Source organism: Pygocentrus nattereri, chromosome 5, assembly GCF_015220715.1.
Source record: "Pygocentrus nattereri isolate fPygNat1 chromosome 5, fPygNat1.pri, whole genome shotgun sequence".
Classification (NCBI taxonomy): domain Eukaryota; kingdom Metazoa; phylum Chordata; class Actinopteri; order Characiformes; family Serrasalmidae; genus Pygocentrus; species Pygocentrus nattereri.
Genome location: NC_051215.1, coordinates 12,300,458 through 12,319,715, shown reverse-complemented (window position 1 = coordinate 12,319,715; position 19,258 = coordinate 12,300,458). Strand labels below are relative to the sequence as shown.

At 37.9% G+C, this 19,258-nt stretch overlaps 2 protein-coding genes across 6 annotated transcripts; one reads left to right on the top strand and one right to left on the bottom strand.

Annotated features, from left to right (window-relative positions):
- Window positions 1-6,611, top strand: elmod2 (ELMO/CED-12 domain containing 2). 4 transcript variants are annotated; one of them, XM_017719794.2, is made up of 9 exons: window positions 1-386; window positions 1,994-2,141; window positions 2,709-2,737; window positions 3,063-3,160; window positions 3,954-4,083; window positions 4,445-4,578; window positions 4,795-4,863; window positions 4,980-5,113; window positions 5,659-6,611. In XM_017719794.2, exons 2-9 carry the CDS (start codon window positions 1,994-1,996, stop codon window positions 5,814-5,816), a joined length of 900 nt encoding a protein of 299 aa, XP_017575283.1. In that variant the 5' UTR covers window positions 1-386; the 3' UTR covers window positions 5,817-6,611. The 4 variants fall into 4 exon arrangements, with proteins under 4 accessions (XP_017575283.1, XP_017575286.1, XP_017575284.1 ...); XM_017719797.2 differs by having other exon boundaries at window positions 1-179; window positions 5,659-5,816; XM_017719795.2 differs by having other exon boundaries at window positions 1-201; window positions 5,659-5,816.
- Window positions 6,612-7,828: 1,217 nt separating this feature from the next.
- On the bottom strand, window positions 7,829-15,959 carry ucp1 (uncoupling protein 1). Of its 2 annotated transcripts, none has more exons than XM_017719792.1 (7): window positions 15,865-15,959; window positions 15,183-15,317; window positions 12,947-13,154; window positions 12,351-12,548; window positions 12,081-12,182; window positions 10,012-10,192; window positions 7,829-9,092 (listed from the first exon to the last, which is right to left on the bottom strand). In XM_017719792.1, exons 2-7 carry the CDS (start codon window positions 15,306-15,308, stop codon window positions 8,978-8,980), a joined length of 930 nt encoding a protein of 309 aa, XP_017575281.1. In that variant the 5' UTR covers window positions 15,309-15,317; window positions 15,865-15,959; the 3' UTR covers window positions 7,829-8,977. The 2 variants fall into 2 exon arrangements, with proteins under 2 accessions (XP_017575281.1, XP_017575280.1); XM_017719791.1 differs by having other exon boundaries at window positions 15,183-15,314.
- Window positions 15,960-19,258: the final 3,299 nt, after the last annotated feature.

The window sequence follows — 19,258 nt, the reverse complement described above, 5'->3', positions numbered from 1 at the left end:
GCGCAGCTGGTTTCCGGGAGACGAGCTGCGACCCAGACGACAGTTGGTGCTACACGATTAGCTGTCTAGCCGTTTATCCGTTTTTCTTGAACCGTAAACCGGCTGAAACTTTTCTGAAGTTCACCAGTGAAAATTCTTCGTCTGCCGTTAGAGGAACAGTGGCGTGGGGGACATAAAAGGCATAAAATCACTCTGCCTGGGGTAACAGTGATACTAACCTAGCAAACTAAGCTAACTAACAAAGCTAGCTAACCTAACTGTTCTAACAAACAACCTGTTTGAGTTGGTCAGGGTAACGGAATTGAGACTGGCCGGACTTTTATTTAAGATACCCGGTTTGAACACGGGAGAGTAAGAGATCTGGGCACCCGTTAAATAAATGTGAGGTTTGTGTTGATTCTGTTGCTACTAACGTTAACGCTACTGAATAACAGACTTGAAGGGGAACTCCACCAAATTTCAAAATGTGTAGTTCATTAAATGGGTTGGAAACAAAGAAAGTGAAAGTGGTTTGGTGTGAAATGCTCCAGTCTAGTGAAACTTGCTGTTCACAGTGATGGTGATAGGAACCAGACGTCAGTTTTTTTTCTTAAAAAAAAAGTTGGCCTAAAACATCTTGCTAATACGTGCATTTGAATCCATTCATGGCGGAGAGATACACGCAAGGCGTTGTAAGACAAAATAGTCCCCAAAGAAAAAAATTTCCCCCTTATTTGCCTCTATTTTACCTTAATCAAAACTCTGAAAATACATGTAGTCACACTGGTCATTTTGAATAGTAAATGAAATGGCTGTGTTGTGGACACTGTGAACAGTCCTGGTTCTTATCACCACCACTGTAAAGAAATCTTAGTCTGTAACTTTCTCTATAGCAAACCATTTCACATCAAACCACTCTGAATGACTTTGCTTATATTGCAACGACAGACTTATGCGCATGTTTGAAAACCCAGTGGAATTCCCTGTTAAAATCTCAAGTTTCTAATTTGTTCATTGTTTACACTTTTCTTAAAAATGGAATCCTTAGAGGAGCACTTATCCCCCTATCAGTGGTCCTTATAGACACCATCAATAACAGGAGCCATAACTCTAAATCGTGGGATTAAGCTTTTTTGTCTTGGGGTCCGAAGTGCAATGTTTATGCTGCGCCAAGGGCAAAAAAAGGCAAAACAGTAACTGTTACGCAGTTTAAAAAAAAAGTAGGTAGATTTCTAGTTGAGTATTTAAAAATGTATTTTATAAAATATTGTTACATTTGAAAATGGAAATACAAATTTATATATAAGAAGTTATATATATATCATAAAAATGTTTGTTCCGTCATCAGTTTAGGGTACGTTTTTGTCAGTCCAAATCAGGAATCCAATTTTAAAGAAAAATCAATTTTATTACATAAAGCAATGAAGACTTTAGAAACCTAAGGTGTCAAGTCTGTCCAGTATTAGTGTCTTATATATTGTTTCATGCATGGTTAAATGTTTTAGGTTATAAGCTGCTCTGTACAGCTTTTAGCGACTATAGATGAACATCCTAGATGTGTTTCATTGATTTAAATGGCTTTATCCAGCCAGCTTGTTCTAATCATCAACTTACTGAAGTTGACTGTGAAGCTTGTTTTAAAAGCTAATCTTTTTTGCCTTGATAGCATCACAGTTGAAATGTTAATAACTTGCTAGATGAACTGTTTGCTAGTAAATCCTATTGGATGGAGGTTGACTCCTGCAAGACAGACAGCAAATAGAGAACTATCCTACAAGCATCCTTATCTACCCAAGATAAGGGCAGAAATTTAAAATACGCAGAGAAAAAGATTAAACTCAAAGCCTCGTGTGAGCTGCTTAAAGACTTTCTGTCCAGGTTGAAGTCGCTATTAATGGCGAGGGGGGCGCAGTGTCAAAAATGTGTATGTTGATGTGTCTTGAGTAGAGCAGTGCTGTGAAATGTATAACAAACAGCTGTTCATGACTACATTTATTGCTGTTTTGTATTGCAGATGATGTTGGCATATATCTGGCAGTACGTCTATTCATCCTTTCTTCGCTTCTGGCTGAAATGGTTTCTCAGACACGTCACAGGGAAATGTGAACTGCAGCGGATATGTGCTGGGTACAAGCAAGGAGCACTGAGGACGACACAGATAGGTGAGGGTTGTAATCGTTATAGAAAATAAAAAGTACTTTGGAAGCTAAAATGCCATAAATTAAATGACAGTAGTTACCAACAGTTCGAGAAGAGAGACCCTACACGCTGGGCTTTAGACCTGTTTATTGTTGGATTAAAAACCACTTAAAAATGGTCTTCTACCAACTGAGCTGTAAGTGATCGTAGGAGTCTGAGCTGAGCAGTCTGGAAAAGCTATAGTGATTCAGCAAGATATGTTGTCATCAAGCCTTCATAGGGCTTTAAATGTCACAAGCAAGACTTTGTAGTCATTGTGGAATGAAAGCGGTGTAAACTGAATAATAAGCTGCCAGCGTAATATGCTCAGATTTCCTTTTTCCTGGTAAGTACACAGGCTCATTCTGCGAGGTTCTTGAGGTTAACCGACCATCTATATGAAGTTTATAGTTTCAAGTTTGGTTTCATAGAATGAGGATCTCTTTTATTTGTCATCATGTACTACCTACATTTCACATGCTTACAAAAAGAGATGATCATTTTCTTGCTGTATTTGTATTAGAGAGAATCCGTATTGTTTCTGTTTTCAGAGTACTCCCTGAAATCCTCAAAAAACAAGGTAAGGGACAATGAGTACATCAAAGCTTTAAGATTTACTGTGTAAACTTTAAACTGATCATCACTAACTGTTTATCATAGCATTATCACTCCTGAGAAAGATAGGTTTGCACAGTAGGAACACTGATCTAGGGTCCAATCTCCTTAGAGTTCTGGTGTTCTGAGTCATGTAAACAAATATTAAATCAGATTTTGCTTTCTACTAGGGCAAATTTACCATGTGGTTATGATAACATTTGTTGCTGTTTGTACACATTTGAAAACTGTGGCTTCTCTCCATTAGATTAAAGTGAATGCTTAGTCTCGGTTCCTTTTATATTGCATAGGTGTTGCAAGATGCTGTGAAGGTGAAGGAAGATGATGTGGTGGGCTGTGTGGCACAAATCATGAGAGAAAAGAATATCAATGCTCAAAAAGATCCAACGTAAGTTTGAATCTACTGTATCTCACATCACACATTTAGAGATATGCATAGTATTATGAACTTGATGGTGAAGCAATCAAATTCTTGTTCAAGTAACATGGAATTGAATCAGGTGTCTTCCAGTATTTTTTAACCATAGTAATTCCTTTAAACTGTATGTTGCAATGATGTAAACATACAGTTTAATCCATGGAACGATTTAGCAGTTGACAGTGAGTAAACTTGACCAATATATTAAAATAGAAAAAATCTCATGTCGGTCATTGCTAAAGTCTGTGCACTGTTTATTCATGTACAGGCTGAAAAAATCTGATTAAATTTCAATACAAGTTTTTCAGAATTGAAATTAGTTAAAAACATAGAGTATAGCCATACAGCATATTAAGAACAGTCTTGAATTTACTGTTATTTTCTGTCTCCTTTCTTTCCTTGAACATTTTTAATGAGTAAGTGATCCTCAGGCTAATTCCCTATATTGAAAGTCATTACATAGGAAGGAATAAGAATAAAGTTGAGTAATCATTGTGAACATCATAGTATGCCCACTCATTGAAGTTGACTTCAAGGATTGGCTGAAGGATTCTAATAACATAATATCAAATTACATTAAACATCCCTTTGTAACACATTAAGAGCAAATGCTTTGACTCAATTGAATCAGATATTTGATTAACTAAAGCAGGTGGTTCTAAGGAATAGGTTCAGTCAACTGAAACTTTCCATCCCCACTATTAAAGCTCTTCACTTTTTATAGAAGTGGTTGAATGAACTGACTTAACATTTCATTTTCTAGGTTTAAGGGGAATCTTCAGCAATGCCTGTTGCAAATAAGTGGCTATAGCACACTGTTTACGACAGTTGAAGAGCTAAGAAAAGAGGTGTTCGACTCAGAAAATGAAGACCATGAGAAAATGCTTCTTAAGGTGAGTTTCATTGAGATGCTCTTTAGCCTACATTCAGTTGATCCATCACAACACTGGGAGATAAGAAGCTTTGGCAAACACACAGCTAGTTTGATGATTATGCTGGCTAGGCTCTTGGAGGCACTATAGGGCCTGTTCCTGATCACTGAATGCCTGCTGTACCCTGCTTGATCATTTTTGAAAGGATTATTTGCGCATACATCATGCATTGCTTTGGTGATTAGGCTGGTGATCAAGTTGTGCAGTCAGGTTTTTTTTTTTGGAAGTTGAGGGGTTATGATGAAATACCAAATGAGTAAAAATAGCTCTGATAAGCAAATATAGATAATTCAAACAAAACATTGTTGTTTTTATTGGTTAGTTGTGGGACTTGCTGATGCCATCAGTTAAGCTGGACTCTCGAATCACAAAGCAATGGGGCGATATTGGGTTTCAAGGTGACGACCCAAAGACTGACTTCAGGGGAATGGGTATGCTTGGCCTGGTGAACCTTGTGTAAGTCTCACAATGTTAAATAAATTGTGTAAAAAATGTTCACATTAAAATAGATCTAAAAGTCTTTCTATAGGCTGAATTTCCTGTATGTTTGATTTGCGCTGTCTTGGAGAAATATTAACTGTGTCCTGCTTAAGAAAGGTAGAAAAAATTGTAACTGTTTTTCTGAAGTTTGTAATTTGGTGGATTTTTTTGTGTTTTGTTTTGCTGGGGAAGGTTTTTCAGTGAGAACTACACCAACGCAGCACGACAAGTCCTGTCACATGCAAACCATCCCAAGCTAGGGTAGGGAATTTGTGACCACAACATTCTACACATTCTGCTACACTAAAACCTTTATCTAAGCATAATTTTTTCTTAATTGAATTACATTGTAATATCAGTTTGCTTTTTCAACCCAGGTACTCTTATGCCATAGTGGGCATTAACCTGACAGAGATGGCCTATAGTTTACTGAGGAGTGGCGCATTAAGGATGCACTTCTACAACAGTGTGGCAGGAAAACCTGAAATGCACGACTTCCACCAGCTTTACTGTGAGTAAAGTGCTTTAAGCTTTAATCCCCAATCCTAACACTGGTTACTGGCAAACGTCTGCTGCAACTGTACAGCCCAACTGCTGGCACGGTCACTCAGGATGCAAGAAGTGATTATAGGGTGTCTAAGTCCTTAAAAATTCTTCATTTGTCTAAAATTCCATTACATAAATTAAAGGCTTATTAAGTTAAATTAGAATTTGGTCATTTCAGTTTGTTTAATTAAGTTAACATTACTGATGTTACTTCCATTGATATTAGTGTAAAACAGAGTTTTTTATATTTGGTATATATTTGGTAAATTGTCTATTTGAAATGGCATTTAAAAGTTAAAAGTAAAAAAGTATGAACATTTAACACGAAGATGCTTGCAGACACCGTTTTTAGCAGCAGCAGGTATGATGCCACGCATGAACATATTCTGAAATGATTGTCACAGCTAGGGAAAAAAAGAGAGAGAGATATTAATTTATGTTATTATTCTGAGCATAATTATTATTTTGAGCTGTTCCAATGTAATCCAAATCACTATGGGCCTCTTTCAGGCTACCTGGCACACGAGTTCGATAAATTCTGGGTGGAAGAGGAGCCTGAGAGCATCATGCAGTTCAACCACTACAGAGAGAAGTTCCACGACAAGGTCAAAGGGTACCTTCAAGAGCCAGATGTCGCCCTCATCTTGAAGGTGGACACTAAAAACTGATCCACACTCCCAATAGACCCGAAATTACTTTGAACAGATGACTGAATAATAGCGTTCTTTACGGACACCTCTCTCCCATGCTTCCTGTTTTTAAACATAATAACAGCAGTTTTATGATACTTTAAACCACAGAGCCTCAGTCAGTGATCATTCCTGAGCACTATACTGTAGAATTATTGGTTTATGTGGTCAGCGACATGCCCATGCTTAACACTACAAGAAATTTTAGCTCATGAGGATGGTTAGAACTAGTTGGTCCTGTAGCTAGATTGGCACACTCTCCTCACTTGATATTTTGGTTGCATGTATTTATGATTCCTGTGAGTTTACTCTTGTGTTCGTCCATCATCTCAGGAATTGTCCACAGAGGAAGATCATATATGGTCAATATCAAAGGTGTGTTTTTTCTTGAGCAAAATTGTCTTGCACATAGACAGTTCAAGCCTTTTGCATGTTTTAATGCTTTTTTTGATGGCTAATAAATTTACCCCACAGTATATTTCTTTAAGTGGCCTGTTGCCATGTAACAGAATTTAATGGTTAATGTATTTTTAATGTGTAACTTTGTAGTCAGTGACAAAAGCAGTGAAAGTACTGCATGGTACTAGTATTCTTGTTGAGAATGAGCAAACACATACACAATTACTGTCTTGCAGTGGGGTTTGTGTATCAATATTCACTGTCTTATTTATACAATTTTGCAGGACGTTTTGTAGTTCAAGTCACACTATGAATTGCTTTGTACAGTTGGAGAGATGCAGACAATAATAAACTAAATCAGTGGTTAAGAACTTTTTTTTGTGTTTCTTTTGTTTCATTTAAATCATGTAAAAGTGCATTTTTTTCTCACCTTTTCACTTTTTCTTTTTAATAAACTCACGTCCTAGTATTTATGGTCCATATATGGAGACTAACCTGCAAAAATGTCCTGGTTGAATTTAATATTTTTGTGATGTCACATTAACACATTTATACACAGCTCTCTGCAAACGTTTGGGCACTCCAGTCAAATTACGTGTTCATTTTCTAGTGAAAATAAGTAAACAGGCAAAATGTCTGCACATTTTAATGCGCATTTACTGTTTATTTGCTGAACTTAATATATGGGGGAAAAATAAAGCATACAATGTGGTCTGTGCAGAAGTTATGGCCCCTTTCATCAGTTTTTTCCCTGATACACCCAGAGAAATTATGTTATAGTTAAGTGTGTTCTCTGGAGGATGTGTTAACCTATTTTCTAGTACACTGTTAAAGGTTCTGTGCAGGTACATTTTTCGTTCATCAAGGTACAAACAATGTAAATGTTCCCTCATAAGTACAACAGTGGTTTTAAGGTCCAGTTATGTACCTTAAGTAATTTTTTCCCACTTGAAAAGTAAATATTTGTACCTTTTCATAACCTAATGTTAAAAACAACAGTGAAAATAATCCTGGCGACAAGACAGGGTGTGTGGAAAATATAATTTTAATGGATTATGGTACAATTATGTTCCCTGACTAAAGGTGAGACGAACCGCCCCATTGCCAGTTTTGTACTTTTTTTTCTAAAAGTGTAGAAAATCAACACTGTAATTTGACCAGGGAGTGCAATTGTAGATCCACCTATTCAGACTACAGCAGGTTAGGCTCCAGCCATTCTCACTGAAGTTCAAGGAGACGTTTCAGTCCAGAATGCTTTGCGAATGAGGCCCCAGGCAGGGATGCCAATCAGAACAGGGCTCATTTAAATATACCAGTCTTAAAGGCATGACATAAACAACCTGTGTAATTCTAAGGGATAAAGAGAAGTTGGACCATAGTCATGGTTCAGTGAATTAGAATTGTCTTTGTTGCACCCTGCGGCTCAGAGGGATGAGCGGCTTAAAAGATGTGTGTATTTTTGGTGCATAAACCCATGGAAATGATGTAAGTGGACCATAATAATTTCATACCATAAAGAGTAAGATGTGTGCTCTGGGCAGACATAGATGCACTGAGTAACCCCACAATGAAAAACCACAAACTGAAAGTTGTAAAGCACTCAAGTGTGTTTCACTTAAATAATATTTATTTTAGAAATGGACCTTGATATGTGTCACAGTGCTGGATGTGTCCTTGCACATTGCTCCTGCACGTTTACAGCACTCGATCAGTCACTCTCTCTCCACAGTAGAGGTTCATGCAGTGAATAGGCAGATTCAAAATAAACTTTAAAAACATAGTTTTTATCCCGGTGAAGGATTTCCTTTTTAAACAAAGGATTAATGAGTTAACGACAACACTTTATTGTGATGATCCACTATAGATGCTCAACTTAAATATCAGTATGACTGTAAATTAAGACTGCCCTTATAAAGGGTTTATGAATAGTTTAGAATGAGTGTGACACATTACTAGAAAGGTCAAAAGTGACCTGTTATAAATGATGAATGTGAATATGTGATGAAGCTGGCAGGTTCAGTGCTGACTGATGGAGAACACAAAGTAATGTGAATTTAGTATTAGGCAAACAGGTCACTTGTGTTTTATAAGTGCTTATTAAGGACTGAAATCTGTTCGTGACCTGATTGACACCTGTCAAGTTAAAACCATTAATAACCCATTTATGAAGGTAGCCTTATTCTAAAGTGGTACCTAAATATAACCTAATTAACCTAAAACTTCAACCCTAGTCCAAACCCTGATGATTTGTGCATATGTAGGGGACCATCAAAGTAAAGTGTGGCAGAGTTAATTAGCATCAATAATTATAAAACCAATATGGTAGCTTATAGTGTACATTCTGCGAAAAATCCACTGTGTTCATTTGAATGGATCATCGAGGGAAGGCCAAAGTGCAGAAAGTGGCTTTTCACTGCCTGCCAGCTACAGCTGACCGCAAACACTGTTTCTGAAATACACTGTCAGAGCCCTGACTCAGACAACATTACACACACAGAGCTTTGAGATAAGTTATAATGCTGGCCTGCCATAAACATGAACTGGTCCTGCTGTAGCCTGCTCTGTGTTGTAATGCTATGTGAGCCAGTGAACTTCCTTTAGTTAGTTCAGTATCAAACTTATAAATTAAATAATAGGCCACTTGCTTTTATCCTCCATCACTTTCCCCTTAGGAGGCTTAAACCAGCTGCTTTCTCCGAGTCCATGAGTTCAAAATGGGGGCAGAATTATAGTACTTTTCTCTACATGGTGGCTTCTATCTTATTCCTGGACACCATCATAGCTCTCTTCAGCTGCTCGAATGACACGAACATGACGATGTTCCAGGAGCCCAGTCTGAGGAAGGATGGTACAAACCTACAAGGGGACAGAGATTGAAGCCGGTCATCCAGACAGAACAGAGTCCACAAAGTTATTCTTTGATCATGTTATTAGCATGATTTAGTGTATTTATAAAGGCTTTAAAACTGGAAAAGTCTCTAATTAAATAGACAAAGTAGTGGACAAGGTTTGGAAGGAGAGATGCCCTTGCTAAATATTACTTGAGTAAAAGTAGAAATCCTCTATATTTTTATACGAGTTGAAGTATAAAGATTTCTCCTTTTGAATATGCCCAAATGTTGTAAGTGAACACTTAAAAAAGATGTTTCTTCAAGGGTTCTTTACTAAAGGGAATGATTCTATGTAGAACCTTTTTCATGCTTAAATGGGTCTTTGGATGGTTGCACGGTTTTGCATGGTTAAACGGTTCTTCAGAGTAAGAGACTGAGGCAGAATGTGTTATATACTCTTAACAAGAGATGGTGCTTCAAAGGTTCTTTAGTAAAGCAAATGGTTCTATGTAGAACCATGAACACTCAAAGAATGCTTCGCATGCTTAAAGGGTTCGTTACATCATGAAAGGGTTCTTTGGATTGCAGAACCATGTAGAACCATCTACAGCACGTTTTCCATCACCTGGAAGAACCTTTTCGTGATGCAAAGAACCCTTAATCATACAAGCGATTCTTTGAACGTTCATGGTTCCATACAGAACCATTCACTTTACTAAAGAACTCATGAAGCACCATCTTTTTTAACAGTGTGTGCTTGACATCGTAATCATAGCAGAACCCTTTTTGATGCTATATAGAACCATACATAAAGAGAACCATACCTATAGACTGGAGTAGGACTGTTATAACAGGATAAATGTGGACCCTTGTCAAGTATGTCAAGTGAGTCATCGGTTGGGCGGTTGATTGATTAGTGTAGAGATATAATTCATTTGATCTACCCTTTGTAGAAAGCAGTGGGGCCTTCTTTGGTCATCATGGTCCAGGCACAGTTGATGGCACTTTTGTACTGGCCAGGAGGAGAGTTCATGTAGCGAGTCTTCACCACGTCTACAGGAGAGGCTATCACCGTGGTGATGAAGCCAGCACCGAACGCAGAGAGGAAATGGCACGGCAGGTTATCTGCGGTACAACAGTGAACAGTGAAGGTGAGGTCGCCGTCTTAATGCACACAGTCTGACGGAAACACTTGTGTAACCATTTTGCCCTTTTGCATTGTGTCTGGAACAGAAGTGATAATGATTAGTGCACCTATGGACTGATTGTCCCCTTATAGCCCCTAACACGTTGAGCAATAGTGTCTTTCTCAGAACCTGCTTACACAGATGTGCTATCAGCTGTTTCCGCCTTTCCTCACACCTTTGCCCCTGCATTCAGCACTGCCTGGCACAAGCTCAGAAAAAGAGTGCTGACCAACTGTACTTTTACTTCAGTAAAAGTCCACCTGGCCAGAAAGTGCATGTACTCTCACAAAGAGCAACTTGGTTCCCTAAAGAACTCAGAAGAAATCTTTTTGGCACCTTTGGTTATGTAACTATTGCGGAATCCCACCATAGATCTATGGGCTAATAAAACGTCTCCTTTACACCTAAGTACAGTAACATGCCATACAGTGCTTGCAGTCTTTCCTTGCACCAGTGCCTCCTGAAACTCCTTCTACGCTCAAATTAAGATTTGATCCTTGTTTCTCAGGGCAACCAAAAGCCACAGTTAAAGACCTCGGTGTAACACTGGATGCTAGTTTATCATTTGAGTCAGTAGTACGTCTAAGCCTGGCTTTACACAATTTGCCCTTGAGTTGCATAACGTAAAATGTTCTACAGTTCACTTGAAACTCAACTGCAACAGTAGCAAGTGTCACAACTTTGTGAAACAAGTTTCATGAAACAGTCAAAGACGCTGGTAATGAATCACATAATCATGTAAAACGACTTTATTTTCATCTGTTGATGACCCCTAATTTTACACAGATAACAGATTCCTTTGCGATCTTAGTGATGAAAACACATATTAAATATGCAAATATAGGTAAATGTCACAGATAACCTTATATAGATAATACATTACTACCGGCTGCTAATTTGGCTAGTGGGACAATTTAACTGTATTGCATGCAACTGATTCTTTTTAAATTGCTTTGTGTAACTGTCAAATTTCATGGACAATATGCTGCATGCAACTCGCAAGCAGCCAGTAACAGTTGCATGCAGCACATTCTAAATTCTTGGTACATTTAGTCTGGCCTAGCTCCACCATACCTTGCTGATTCCTTCCTGAACGCTCAGCTATGGCTTACTGCAAACTCCAAGGATCACTTAAAGCTCAGTTGGTGGGAGACCATTTTTACTGTATTTTACTGCCTAGTTTTGTGGTTCATTGTCTCCTGTTCTTGTTCTTTCAGCTGAGATTTTATTGCTTGAAAAATTGCTATATAAGTAAAAATGTATTTATTGTTGTTATTATTAATAATTATTTTTACCCATATATATATGGGTGTTGAACACTGTTCTGTCCGTGACCTTTGTATCACATATTTAACTGTACCTTAAACTACAGGATCTAGTACTAATTACAATAGTTGCACTGTATATTGAAGAACCTGTATTCTGCATGTAGAGGCATGTTGGTTATCATTATTATTATCTGCATGAAGCAATAAAAGACAGTAATGGCTTGTGCTCTATATTGGAAGATATCTGCTTTAACACTTCTTATCAGCAGACAGGAGGCAACAGCGAGGGTGTGTGAGTAGGTTTGACCAATCAGCATTAGCGCTTAGCTCAGCCTATTGCTGGATTTTGGCCCATAAAACTGGTCTAGGCTGGAATTAGTGCTTTGTGCCATCTTGGTTTTTGCTGATTGAAGATCACATGTTGTAAAACATAAAAGAATGCTAACACTGCTAATACTCCATGATAACCAGTAAGCACTATGCTAATTGGTCCCCACTGCATGCAGTGGCTGTTAGCCATGTTAGCATTTTTTTTTAGGTGAATGGTTTTTCACGTACCTGACATGAGCTTGTGTTTGAGAATGGCTTCTTTGATGAGATCATAGGACACCAGCTCTGTGCAGTTGACCAAGGCATTCCTAGTGATGTTTGGCAGTGTCCCTGAAAGATAATTAACTTGATTTGACTTTATTTTAATGACATAATATGATGAACCATGCTTAATATGACCAGTTACATGAACTAACAAAATAAAAAGTGCCATACTGAGGTCTGAAAAAACAAGCTAAAAGCACCCCAATTCTATGCAACAGGTTTGGTAATACAAACCTTTCCACAGTCCCCGGAGGCCCTCATGGTGGAAGATCTGTCTGTAAGCTTGCATGGTGCCACTGTAGCGGCGAGCCACTCCCTGCAGGTTCATCTGAGCCTGGAAGCGCACCTTCACCACATCTGTGGGCTGCGCCATGGAAACAGCCATGGCCCCCGTGGTGCAGCCAGCCAGGATCCGGATACCTACATTAGGGTCTGAAAAGAAAGAAATTTAGAAAAAACTGAAATTTCCCTTCAAGTCTTATCTTTTATATAACATTCTGGGTAACAGCTTGTCATGCTTTAACGTCCTATGAATGCATTACTGATACTGATTACTGGGGCTGTGATAAATGTATGATCCAGTGGTATCAAATTTAATCAATTATAGCCAGTATTCAGTCAGTCATTCGCTCATTTTTGGCTAAAATAAAATCAGGCTCCAAAAAGTTCAGTAAGATGTTTCATTATTTGTGAATTCAACATATTTTTAATAATACTTCTGAATCACTAAAATAACCTAATACCAAAGTGAATGATTCTGATATTTACACCCCTAACTGTAACTCATTTCAACATTGGAGGGCTCGTTCAATTTCACAGGCAGCACTCACTGTCTTTGCCTCCTGTGTAGAAGCTCTTTACGTTGTCATAGAGGCCGATTCGTATGGAGGCGAAGGCCATCTGTCTCTGCAGGCCGGCCACCAGGCCATTATAGAGTGAGCGAGGCCCCTCTGTCCGTACCATGGTGCTGATGGTCCCAAACACGCCCCTGTAGCGAATGTCCTTGGCAGCGTCCACCACCGCCTTCTCCCCCTGAATCTAAACACAAAACAGAACAACATCCACGTCAGAGAGCTTCTGGTGGAACACACGAGAAATGATTAACTGCTGGGCTGGCAATGGCGAAACACTGGACGCAGAGAAAACTGAACATTGACAAACTGGTTGACGTACAGATAGAATCAACATGGTAATGTTGTCAAAGAATGTCTTGTAGAATGAATATCCAGTTTTTACTTGTGTACATGTTTCAGAAAATAGACTTATTTGCATTTTTCACGTGTTGTTCCTGTAATTTTACACACTGCAAACTATGTTTTCAGATTAGACTTACAGCATTTACTTGTGCTTATTTGTGAATATGTTCATGACTGCAAACTGTTTGAAACCTTTCATGTTTGAAATTAGTTTTGAATTTTATTATTCATCACTCAGACAGAATGCACTAAAATCTCCAACAATTCACAATCAAGCAGTGTTCACTAAAGACAGTTCACTTGGCTGGAGTGGGAGATAAACTCATGATAAGCCTAGAGAAACTGAAAGAACAAAGCCTAATCATAACTTGATGTATTCTGTCATTCAAAAGTTTGACTTATTACTTTTAACTGACTTGGACTTTAGACTAAACTCCTTTTACTTTGAGTGACATGACAGCAAAATCATTTTTATTTTATTGACATAAATGAATGAACATTCCATTTTGTCACAAAAAAAAACAAAACAATCATTAGACACATATTATTCCATAACTGCACAGAATCGAAAAAAATCTTTTGGTGTTGAGTTACAGGAGCAATGAACGAAGTCTGGCTGTTTATGGGCTCAAAATAAGTACAAATGGTGCAGAACTCATGAAAGATGCATATAACTGGATTATGGATTGTTTTTTAATTTTTATGTTGTTTGTTTTTGTATTGTAAACTATATAAAATAATTTGTTTTATTTTTCCATGCTTTGTTATTGCAATATCTAACATTGACTTGCAAATACTTTTAGTTACAAATACTTATAGTTTTCATTTCCAATAAGATTTAAGTCCTTAACCCTAGGTTTTGTATATACATATATATACATTTCTTTTGGTTCATATACACAGGGCAAAAGGCAATATATATTTTTATATATACACACACACACACACACACACACACACACACATATATATATATATATATGCAAAATCCCATTTATATGCGAAATATATATATATTTATATATATATATATATATATATATATATATATACATATTTGAATATACAAAACCTAGGGTTATTTATATATATATATATATATATATATATATATATATATATTCTTTTTGTTCTTTTTTCTATATGATCTGAGCACATTGTGTAAAAAATTCATGAACAGAAATGCTCCAAGATCACTTGGGATAAAACTATTTTGTATTAACTTATGTTAAAAGAGGTTTTTCCCCTTCCTGTAAAGCTGCTATTTTGAAGATACTTGTTTCTCTTTGACATAATCATTTATTTATGTAAATTCTACTTGTGTAAATTAGCAATAGTATTAAAATACAGTATACTATGGTTTATTTACATGCATTTAACCTTTCTTTAAAAACGGGTATCGAGAGAAATGTGTGCGTGTGTGTTTTTGTACTTTAACAGTAAAAATACTTTTTTCAATGTATATTTTGACTAACATCACCATTACTACAGAAATAATGTCTGTTCCATTGTACATCCGCTGTTGTTCTTTTCAAACACTGGTTATATCCAAAATTGTTAACAACAAAATACACAACATTTGAGAATGAAAGCATTTGAGAATTTTACCACTGGCATAGGAATTTAGCCTTGTTTTATTATTTTTTTTAGATGCGTAAAACAAAAATGCGGATTGCAGATGAGCTGAGGTTTTGTGGTTTTGCTACCTGTAGAGCCAGCAGAGAAGCTGGTGGAGCTGAGGGAGCAGAAGCCCTGTGTGTGGTGTGCACCTCAGGGTAAAGCATGCTAAGATCTTAGGGAAGCACTCAAGATGCAAGCAGTCTCAGTGGAGCTGAGCAGGAGCAGAAGTTGCCTGCTGAGAAGCGTGTACCTGTAGTCGGACTTTGGCAGTGTCCAGAGGGAAGGTGACCAGGTCAGCGATGCAGGCAGCCGTTCCTGCGCTCAGCACTTTCACTCCCAGAGGAGGAGGAACATCAGACGGCTTCAGACCCACCATGATGACCTGCTTATACACACACAAACGGAGAGTTTGGAAACCACTGCATAGTCAGAAACTGAAACAGCTGAGAAACTGTACATGGCTGCAGAATCACAGACACTGTCATGAACTACTGAATACTCATAGCTACAGGTGGACAACATCTTAACACTTAGAGCGTATGGACACAGAAAGGAGAAAATAAAAGTGCAGACAGAGGGAGATAGCAATGAATGACAGACACCACCACACGTCAACATTGTCTCTATTTTGTGATTTCACTCTACTCAACACTAGAACAAGGAACCATCACTTCCATCTAGGAGCTAAAAACAGGACAAGCAAATTCTGATTTTACATAAGAATAGCTGTTCCATGTGTCAGCAGCAATGGTGCTAGACAAAACCTGTTAACTAACATCAATAAAGGTGTTTTCTCAGTGATGGTATAAATCTGTAAAATTACAGTCATTACATTTTTTAGAAATCAGGAATCTTAGCCTAAATTACAATACAATTCCAGTACCAATCCATGCGTCTTAGATTCCCAGACCTAACTCTAACTGGCTACTTACTGTTTTTAATCCGGTGGTCAAATAATCCCTTTGGATGAAGCTGAGCTGAGCTTGATCTTGATAAAGGCAGGTACATTTCTCTCTCTCCCTCTATATTTATATGATTTTTGCAGACACTGAGAGGCGTCACTTTGCAATCAGGGGCAAACTCAAAGTCCACTTACAAACATAGAGTCAATGTCCACTTCGCCGTCCGCTCAGATAAACACACTGATCTCAAAAGTGCAATTGCACCTTTGTACATACTGTAACCACACATACTGTACACAGTATGTATAGATAGCCTCCCGTCTGTCAGAAAACACATTAAATAGATTCAGATATCAGAAGAATATTATTGCACTTTACTGAAAATTGCAGCTCACCAGGAGTAAAAGAATGGAAAACACCCCCCCCCCCCCCCCTTCTTAAATCCTTACACTGACAACCAGTCTGTTGCAGAATAGACTTCAACATACTATTACTGGTCTATAAACCACTCAGTGGTGCAGGACCAGCATATTTATTTCATATGCTGTAGCAATAAGAGCCAAGCAGAGCTCTCAGTTCATTAGGAACTAATCAGTTAGTCCCGCCAAAGGTGAAGACTAAACATGGAGAAGTAGCATTCGGCTACTACGCTGCTCTTAAATGGGACCAGTCAACATACAGCATTAGAAAAACGTCAGACATTGGACACTTTTATATCCAGGTCCATTCTTGGATATAAACATTCCTGTTTGAACAGCTTTCAGCTCAGCTCTGTTTGTGTTTCTAGCCCCTTTTCCTCTGTAACAGGACTTTTCAAAGTCCTAATCTAACTTTAAATTTTTGTATTTTTAACTATACTAATTTTATTTCTAATTTGATTCTTAATTTAATGATTTTCACTTTTAAATGTATAGTTTTAATCATGCTTTGATTATGTTTTTAATGTTTCTAATTATGTTCTCTTATGTGGGTTTACTTCACTTTTTTTAAACAACTCTGACTCTGAATTTTCTCATTTGTAAAGCGCTTTGAATGACAACAGGGTTCGAAAAGTGCTACAGAAATAAACTTGCCTTGCCTGAATGTCAAACTGATTTAGTGTTAAAACATAACTTTTTCACTGCATACTGTAAATAGGTGAGACATGAAGAGTTCATGTCCTGCAATGGCTCAGACAAGACGTCTTAAGGAAGGGTGTCAAAATGAATCGCTGCAGCAGTTAGAAGGTGGTGATTCAACTGCATCAACTTGGTGTGATTATAACCATTTATCTAATAATAATTATATAATAATAATCAATATACTTATATATTATTTGTTTATATATTTTTACATTTGAAAATACACACACACACACAAACACACACACATCTTCTAAGCCGCCTCTCCTTCTGGGTCGCAGGGGGTGCTGGATCCTATCCCAGCAGAAGGCAGGATACACCCTGGAGGAGGTCGCCAATCCATCGCAGGCAGACAGACAGACAGACACATTCATTCACACACTCACATCAAGGGGCAATTTACCATGTCCAATTGGCCTGACTGCATGCCTTTCGACTGTGGGGGGGAAACTGGAGGATCCGGAGGAAACCCACACAGACACGTGGAGAACATGCAAACTCCACACAGAAAGGACCCTGGTCACCCAGCCGGGAAATCGAACACAGGTCCTATTTGCCCTCACATATTTAAATGATATATATTTACATTTACATTTCTGGCATTTGGCTGACGCTCTTATCCAGAGCGACTTACAATTTGATCATTTTACACAGGGATGCCAAGGCGGTGTTAGGAGTCTTGCCCAAGGACTCCTATTGGTATAGTGTAGGGCGTTTACCCAGGTGGGGATTGAACCCCAGTCTACAGTGTAGAAGGCAGAGGTGTTAACCACTACACTATCCAACCACTATCCAATATAGATCACTGTTGTCAGAAGAAAACCTTGTATCTCCATTTTTGTCTTTTTGTATTTTTCAGTTTTTGACATAATTTGAAAATACCTGGTGTCCTTTATGTGGTTTATAAATGTCATGATGAATGGACCAAAAGAAACAGCCGAACATGACTGGTTCCATTGACTTACATTAAAAGTAAAGTAGGTTTTCTCCTTCTCCTGGAAAGTTACCATTGTAGAGATATGAGTTTTTCTTCTGACAACAGCGATATGTGGAATATTTATTAATTATTATTTTTAATTCTGTGTTTTTTTAAATGTAAAAATAAAAAAAATCCACTACTCTGTAGTTTCTCCAATCACAAGTGGTTTTTAGTAGGTTTTTTTTTAAATGACAGATGAAATTTTATGATGTCTTAATGCTAAGACGTAATGAAATTTCTAAATGATGTCTTAATGCTCTTTACTAAAGACCGAATCAATCAAGATCTTATGGCTACAAAAAGGTCACTATCCTAGTCTTACATCACACATTTCATGTAGACTCTTTAACTTAAAAAAAAAACTCTTTGGCCTCGGCAGTTACAAGTAATAACTTCCACTTTATGACTCAGCTTAGCCTGCGTGAGGGTAATAAGCTCCAAGAGTTCAAAGTGAGCGCACTTGTATCAGGACAGGGGCTCGACCCACATCCCAACCAATCACAGAGCAGCTTTCAGGACAGCGACCCTGGCTTGAGAAATGTGACTGGTTGCAGAGCTGGATGATATTTATTGTATATTGTCAGTGAGTATTCTTGTCCAGGGAATGTGAAGAAGGGGAGGCTGTTGATGTGGCTGGTTTAGTCTCTTAAACGTCTTTGCACGTCCCCATCATAAGGCTTATTATTCCGAAAGCAATGCAGAATGACTGAGTTGTTATTGAGTCACAAGACTGAGACTTGGAAGAATGAAGTCAGTGGCTGGTCTCTGGAGGTCAAGTGGATGGTGCTGTGCAAATCTTATAAATGAATGCTGGTTAAAATTCACATCAGATGGGCCTTATCCTCCATTTTCTTGTCAATATTTACTTTATTTTTCCCTGTGTTTGTGTGGGTTTATGTACCAAAACAGGTCACAATTCATTTTCCATACTCTCTTTATGATGTGGACTGTTTTTGTTACTATGCCTTCATGACTGATTCACACACTTTATCAGCTCCACTTACTATATATATGCACTTAATTGTTCTAAAATTACAGACTCTAGTCCATCTGTTGCTCTATATACTTTGTTAGTCCCATTTTACCCTGTTCGTCAATGGTCAGGACCCCCATAGGACCACCTCAGAGCAGGTATTATTTGGGTAGTGGATCATTCTCAGCACTGCAATAACGCTGACCTGGTGGTGGTGTGTTAGTGTGTGTTGCGCTATGGATCAGACGCAGCAGTACTGCTGTCAGTGTGAGGAGTGAATGGTACAAATTCTTTTATTTTAGTTCATGTATATTTATGACATGTATTAATGATGAGTGAATTTAATAGGTT

What these genes read in the sequence shown, in the direction of transcription:
- elmod2 (XM_017719794.2), top strand. Translation starts at nt 1,994, where the DNA reads ATGATGTTGGCATATATCTGGCAGTACGTCTATTCATCCTTTCTTCGC. An exon ending in TGAAATCCTCAAAAAACAAG is followed by an intron (nt 2,738 to 3,062) that starts GTAAGGGACAAT and finishes TATATTGCATAG; the next exon opens with GTGTTGCAAGATGCTGTGAA. An exon ending in CTTGGCCTGGTGAACCTTGT is followed by an intron (nt 4,579 to 4,794) that starts GTAAGTCTCACA and finishes TTGCTGGGGAAG; the next exon opens with GTTTTTCAGTGAGAACTACA.
- ucp1 (XM_017719792.1), bottom strand. Translation starts at nt 15,308, where the DNA reads ATGGTGGGTCTGAAGCCGTCTGATGTTCCTCCTCCTCTGGGAGTGAAA. An exon ending in CCTCCGGGGACTGTGGAAAG is followed by an intron (nt 12,183 to 12,350) that starts GTTTGTATTACC and finishes ATTATCTTTCAG; the next exon opens with GGACACTGCCAAACATCACT. An exon ending in CAAACACAAGCTCATGTCAG is followed by an intron (nt 10,193 to 12,080) that starts GTACGTGAAAAA and finishes GTTGTACCGCAG; the next exon opens with ATAACCTGCCGTGCCATTTC.